This window comes from Odontesthes bonariensis, chromosome 3 (assembly GCF_027942865.1).
Source record: "Odontesthes bonariensis isolate fOdoBon6 chromosome 3, fOdoBon6.hap1, whole genome shotgun sequence".
Classification (NCBI taxonomy): domain Eukaryota; kingdom Metazoa; phylum Chordata; class Actinopteri; order Atheriniformes; family Atherinopsidae; genus Odontesthes; species Odontesthes bonariensis.
This window is the reverse complement of record NC_134508.1, coordinates 22616669-22622279: the sequence shown is the minus strand read 5'-3', so window position 1 is coordinate 22622279 and position 5611 is coordinate 22616669. Positions and strand designations below refer to the sequence as shown.

The following is a 5611-nucleotide window of genomic DNA, read 5'->3' as shown; positions in this document are numbered from 1 at the left end:
TTCCCCTCCTCAGTCTTAAATGGTATAACTTAAGAGGTGTAGCTAAGCTAAGTTTGAAATCTTATCAGATTTATCTGACAGCTATTTAGTGTAACAGCTGTTGTTCTTACGTCTAAGCAAGAGTGGTCGGAGTAGACTTTCTCAGGTGGTCGTTTTTACCAAATTTAAAATAATAGGCAGTCGAGGGAGATTGCCCACAGAGAGACATTAAGCTAACAGGCTAACGTGCGGCCGACCAAACGGTTAGCGAATTAGTTTTTCTAACCACCATCAAATAGAAAACGCAGGTAAACGGAGCTCCCCGCGGGTCTGCGTCACATGCTCTCGGCGTGGATGGGATTTAGTTTGCGGGTGGAGCGAAGAGGCAGCCAGCCGAAGTCTTGTTAAACATGGAGGAAGAGGAGGTAGCAGAGAGCTGGGAGGAAGCGGCGGACAGCGGGGTGAGTGGGACACAACGAGGCCGATTTCTGTTTGACAGATGCGTCAATACGTAAACATGTTTTGGGGCTGATTTCCCTTAACAGGCTTAGACTTAGTCTTGCAGCCCCCGGGGTTTCCGTTTCAACACGGGAGCAAGTCTGTCTTCATGCCATTTTATTTCCCCAGTTTGAGTGGAAGTTTGTGGAGAGCCGGTGTAAATTCCACATGCAAACCATGTAATGTCATTGTCCCCCTGTAATCTGATTACTATATACCCACGGTCTCGCCGGTTTCTAGGTTTCTGTGAACACTTGATCATGTCACTGTTGTGACTGAAGTGTTTTCGTTTTTAAAGTAATATTTTCCGTCATGATTATGAACAACCAGGGTCAGAAAGGGTAGGGATGTTTTGATGATATGTGATACTGAGACAACCATTCAACTGGGGAAAAGTATTGTCTCTGTTTTCTTGTCTACTTTCTGTGTTGAATATTAAGCAAGGGTGGGGTTCAGATGGCTACTACACTCAAACAACTTGCGAGCCAGGTGAATTAATGATATTACACAAGGCTTTTGGGTATTTTCCAAGTTTCAGACAGTATTGTAGGTTAATTATATGTATCTATTTCTTCTTAGGAAATCGAAAGAAGACTTGAGGCAAAGCTGAAGATAAACCAGGAAGCCAAGTAAGTGACCAGCCACAACCACCTTTTTTAAAAGATTAAAAAAAATAAATAATGTATTCTACTCCTATATTCTTATCTCTGCAGGAAGTCCAGTTTGAAATCAGCTGGTTCACCCGTACGAACTGCTATTGTAATCCAGGATGACTCCCTGCCTGCTGCACCCCCACCCCAGATTCGAATTTTAAAGCGTCCTTCCAATAACGGCACCACGGGAAACCCTGCATCCTCCTCCCGTCGCTCTCAGCAGACAAAGTCTTTGGCTCAAAGGGAGGCGGAATACGCAGAGGCGCGAAGAAGGATTTTGGGTAGTGCTTCTTCAGAAGAAACGCCTCAGGACAATCCATGCCAGGACAGGTAATGTTAATGATAATCATAACTGCCATTGCCATGACCATTAAGAATAAGATAAGTGAAGTGCACATGGAACGATAAAGTATTGATTTTATATATCTCTTCGTGTCATTAGGCCTGCTCGTATGAGTGTGCAGCAACCACTCGAGCCTGTTCATCCAAACAATCAGGTTATCCGCCAGCCCACCGGTCCAGATGGCACCCCAGGCTTCCGACTCTGCAGATAAATGGAAGCTGCCTGCAGCGAGGAAAGAGATGCCGCCCTGAGAGGGCATGGCAAGTGGGAAATAAAGGGGTTGTGTGTGTGTGATTTGAAGAGCAGAGTGGTGGGATGATATGAAAATTGACAGATAAAAGATACATGAAGACATAGCATGGACCTAAATTGACTTCTCCACCCTCTCTCGACTCTGCTCACTGACATGGTCTTTGCCTTTTGCCTTGTCTTTTCCCTCTGTGGAACCTTGCGAGGGGGGCTGGCAGAGATGGAAACTCTGAAACCCCTTCTGTTCCACACCGTGAACAGGCGTTGGCCGCACAGCCCCACACACTGCGATACTGTGACGTACCATTAGGTGCCCTACAATTTTAAGTCTGCTTGGGCGGGCGTGTGCCTGTGCATCAGGTGTCTGTTTCTTCAGGGAGAATAAAGAGAACTCTGTGGGAAGTCCCCAGGAGCGCTCAAGCAGCCGAGCTTGTCTTTTCCACCGATGGAGCACGGGTTCGAGGCGGGGGTGTCCACCGGGAGGAGGCCGTCAGTTTGTTTGGGGGGGTCAGCCGCGATGAAGTGCTTGATAGTGCCAAGACATGAATGTATGTTTAGCAGCTTCAGTACAAGGTGATAGAAAGTTTTGCTGACTGGACCTTTCTCAGTAAAGAAAAAAAAGTGCACTGTGCTCAATAGTAATGTGTTTTAATACTGTAGATGCCGAGCATGGCAGTGGCTGAGAGCAGAACGTTTGACTGTCCACTGGCCTGTGTTTGGCACTGGTAGCTTTAAAAGAAACGCCCAGTTGACAAACAGCCCATGAACAGTGTCACTAAATTGAGGCTTATTCAAGCAATAACTACGAAATTACTTCCTGGACTCTTAACATTGTTTCTTCTTGTTTTTGTAGCGGTTTATTTAAGTCAGTGGGTCAGTAGTGGGTTTGAAAGTTTGATTTAGTTTGATTTAGCAGCAATGGGGAGCTTTATCTGTGGTGTTACTGCATTTAATCAAATTGGCAAAGGTCACGATTTGGAAATGGGAAAGTGAATACACGGCAGTGGGTGTGTCGCCTTGCTGTTTAAAATCAGAATGATTACGTCATAGTTTGTCTCACAACCAGTTGCCGCTGAATCTGCTAACGACTTGTTTTTGAAGTGTGCCGTTAAATGTTGATTCACGAATAACTCGGCAACGACTATCATGCCCAGCGCGGAGAACGTCTGTGGTCTCCTGCTAAATGTTGGCAAACGCTCTGCTGGGTCAGGGAAGTACCTGACAAAAGAGCTGCGGAAGAATTTCAAAGAAGTATCAGAAAACCCACCTTTTTTTTTAAATCGGTGCCGTTTGAGACGAAGCCACATTTGAGTGTCTGGTTTTTGGTGAACGTCCACCTGTGATGTTTTCCACACGACAGGAATTTTACAGTACCGTTTGCCACAGACCTTGAAACAAGTTTACAAACCAGAAAATCGAGAATAGAATTAAATGCTGAGAAGCTACCAGCACTGACGGTTGGTAAAATGCTAAATTAACAGGAAGTTTGAACGTTTTGACACTTTTATGCCTTAAGTGATAAGTGATTCCTACTTGCCAACATACGCTCGCCAGTAGGTCCTCTAGCTTGAGTTTTTTTTTTTGTGTGTGCTAATGATAGGTTACTGATATCATTGATTAAACGCTATATAACCAAGGTACCATTTGTGGCTACGCACAGCAAGAGTTTTGGTGAATTCGCATCCACACTCAGTAAGTCTGTCTTTGTGGGTTTCTTTTTTTTGTTTTTTTTTTAGTTTAAAAAAAATAATAATTGTTTCTTTTTTTATATTGAAGCGGCTATACTTTTGACTAGAATTGTTTCAAGTGATTTAGAGTTTGATCAAACCCGAAACCACGATAAACAGTTCGTTGCTGTAAACTTTCTCCTTCACAGCAGCACAACTTTCTGAGACTGCAGCATTATTTCACATCTCAGCCACCGATTACAGAAGAAATTCAAGCTCTCCTCAGTATTTTTTGTGTGATTATGATGATCTTCACTTTTACAAGTGACGTAGGACGTTTTTATCTGTGTCTGGACTCACAACATCAATAATACACCCTTCTACAAATCTCCTCCAGGAGATTTGGTTCAGGTATTGAAACAAAAGGGATTTTTAATCCTCTTAAATCGGTAAGCAAATGCCCATCGTGTGATTTGCTCATGATGCTTTATTGTGGTCAGAAACAGTAACCTGCCTAGATTGAGGCTCATTCAGTGTCATTGTTGTGAAACTTGGAACAATACAAATGAAATTTGAAAACCCTTTAATAAACAGTCTTAACGATTGGCTTGCCACTCGTTTCTTGTTCTTTGTGAAATAGCCTGAAATGACGATAATCAGACCGGCTCCAAAGTAAATAAACCTGCCACCCACTCGCCTTAATGTTTACATGATCATTTACATTAGAATATGTGGCCAAGAAATTAATTTGAACCTCGTTTTGGTTTGAGTTTCACGATTTTTAGCAGATTTTGAAAGATAAATTCTCAGAAATATTTACTTAATATTTTGTGCTGTAACCAATTAATGACAACTCATCCAAGTTCTGTAGATGTGGAATAAATCGGTCACCTAAATGACGTATATATTGCTAGTCAGTGCTTCTCAAGTTATTTGCCAGCAGTTAAATGGCAAATAAACTTTAACTGATATCGCGCATGGTGGTGTGGTGGTTAGCACTCCTGGTTCGAGTCCCAGCTTGGGCCTTTCAGTGTGGAGTTTCCATGTTCTCCCTGTGTGGGTTCTCTACGTGTACCGACCTCCTCCCACCCGCGAAAAAATATGCATGTTAGGTTCAATTGGTGATTCTAAATTGTCCCTAGGAGGGAGTGTGGATGGTTGTTTATGGACATACTGACAGAAAGGGGAGAAATTACAGGTATCCTATTTAAGGTAGATTATTTGCTTTATTTATATATATATATATATATATATATATATATATATATATATTAAAGCTTTAAAGAACATTTGAACACAGATTTTGCCTTGAGTATTAATACAGAAATTTAACACGTGGCATTAATATTAGGGTGAAAAGATATTCTGGCAATACTGCTGTGTTACATTTATTTAGGCCACATGTATTGCTGCTGATTTTAAAACTGATTTCAAGTATGTCTGACCTAGAGTTTTGTTTTGTTTATGGAAACCGCACCCAGAAAGTGGACAAGCTAAGTTAAAACAATGCATAGGGATAAGAAGTGATCACCAAAAGGAACATTGCCTGCAAGATGAAAACTTGCGGCACAGCAGCAGACCTGCTTGACTGCGGCAGAACGTCCCACATTTCACCAGGAGATCTTAGCCATGACCTCACAACAACAAAGAAAGCCTGTGTGTTACTGCAAAAGCGTTGCACAATGAGGGGTGACAACCATGAGCTCACAGAACCTCTTACTGAAACAGCGTACGGCCTTTTCTATGCAGTTACAAAACAAAACTGGAAGTTTTTTTGGCCACAGGGAAGAAAGGTGACGCTCATAACCCGAGGAGAGCTCTCCCCAGGGTCAAGTGTGCCAGCGGGTCGGTGAAGATGTGCGGACAATCTGGACCGTGTCACTTACCATGGATTCAAAGAGGTGCCAAGCAATCATAAAGAGGAATGTTGTGTCCTCTGGCGTGAGCTCACGTCTTGGTGATAATTAGATTCTTCAGCAGGGCGGTGATCGCAGGCAGATGTCCGAGTCGAGCAGAGTTTCATCAGTGGCCTTCTCAAGTCTCCATTTTCATTTGATTTTCTTTATTTGACAACAGCAGTTGAGCTGGAAGCTCTTGCATGAAAAGATGGGGCAAAGATTAGTGTCTGAAGCTTGTGAGCACTGAAAAGACTGAAATTGGTTCTCAAGGTAAAATGATGCTCCACCAGGTATCCAGAATGATCCTGTTTAACACACAATTAA

The 5611-nt window shown here is 42.8% G+C and overlaps 1 protein-coding gene across 1 annotated transcript; it reads left to right on the top strand.

Moving 5' to 3' along the window:
• Nucleotides 1-3992, top strand: LOC142377185 (SUZ RNA-binding domain-containing-like). Its single transcript, XM_075461037.1, has 4 exons — nt 1-440; nt 1057-1106; nt 1191-1460; nt 1573-3992. The coding sequence occupies exons 1-4, from the start codon at nt 390-392 to the stop codon at nt 1682-1684; spliced, it is 483 nt and encodes a 160-aa protein (XP_075317152.1). The 5' UTR covers nt 1-389; the 3' UTR covers nt 1685-3992.
• The last annotated feature ends 1619 nt before the right edge of the window (nt 3993-5611 follow it).

Bases quoted from the DNA above. Each gene is read 5' to 3' on its own strand.
- LOC142377185 (XM_075461037.1), top strand. From the start codon at position 390: ATGGAGGAAGAGGAGGTAGCAGAGAGCTGGGAGGAAGCGGCGGACAGC. The intron at 441-1,056 runs GTGAGTGGGACA...ATTTCTTCTTAG, and splicing joins AGGAAGCGGCGGACAGCGGG to GAAATCGAAAGAAGACTTGA. The intron at 1,107-1,190 runs GTAAGTGACCAG...TTATCTCTGCAG, and splicing joins AAGATAAACCAGGAAGCCAA to GAAGTCCAGTTTGAAATCAG.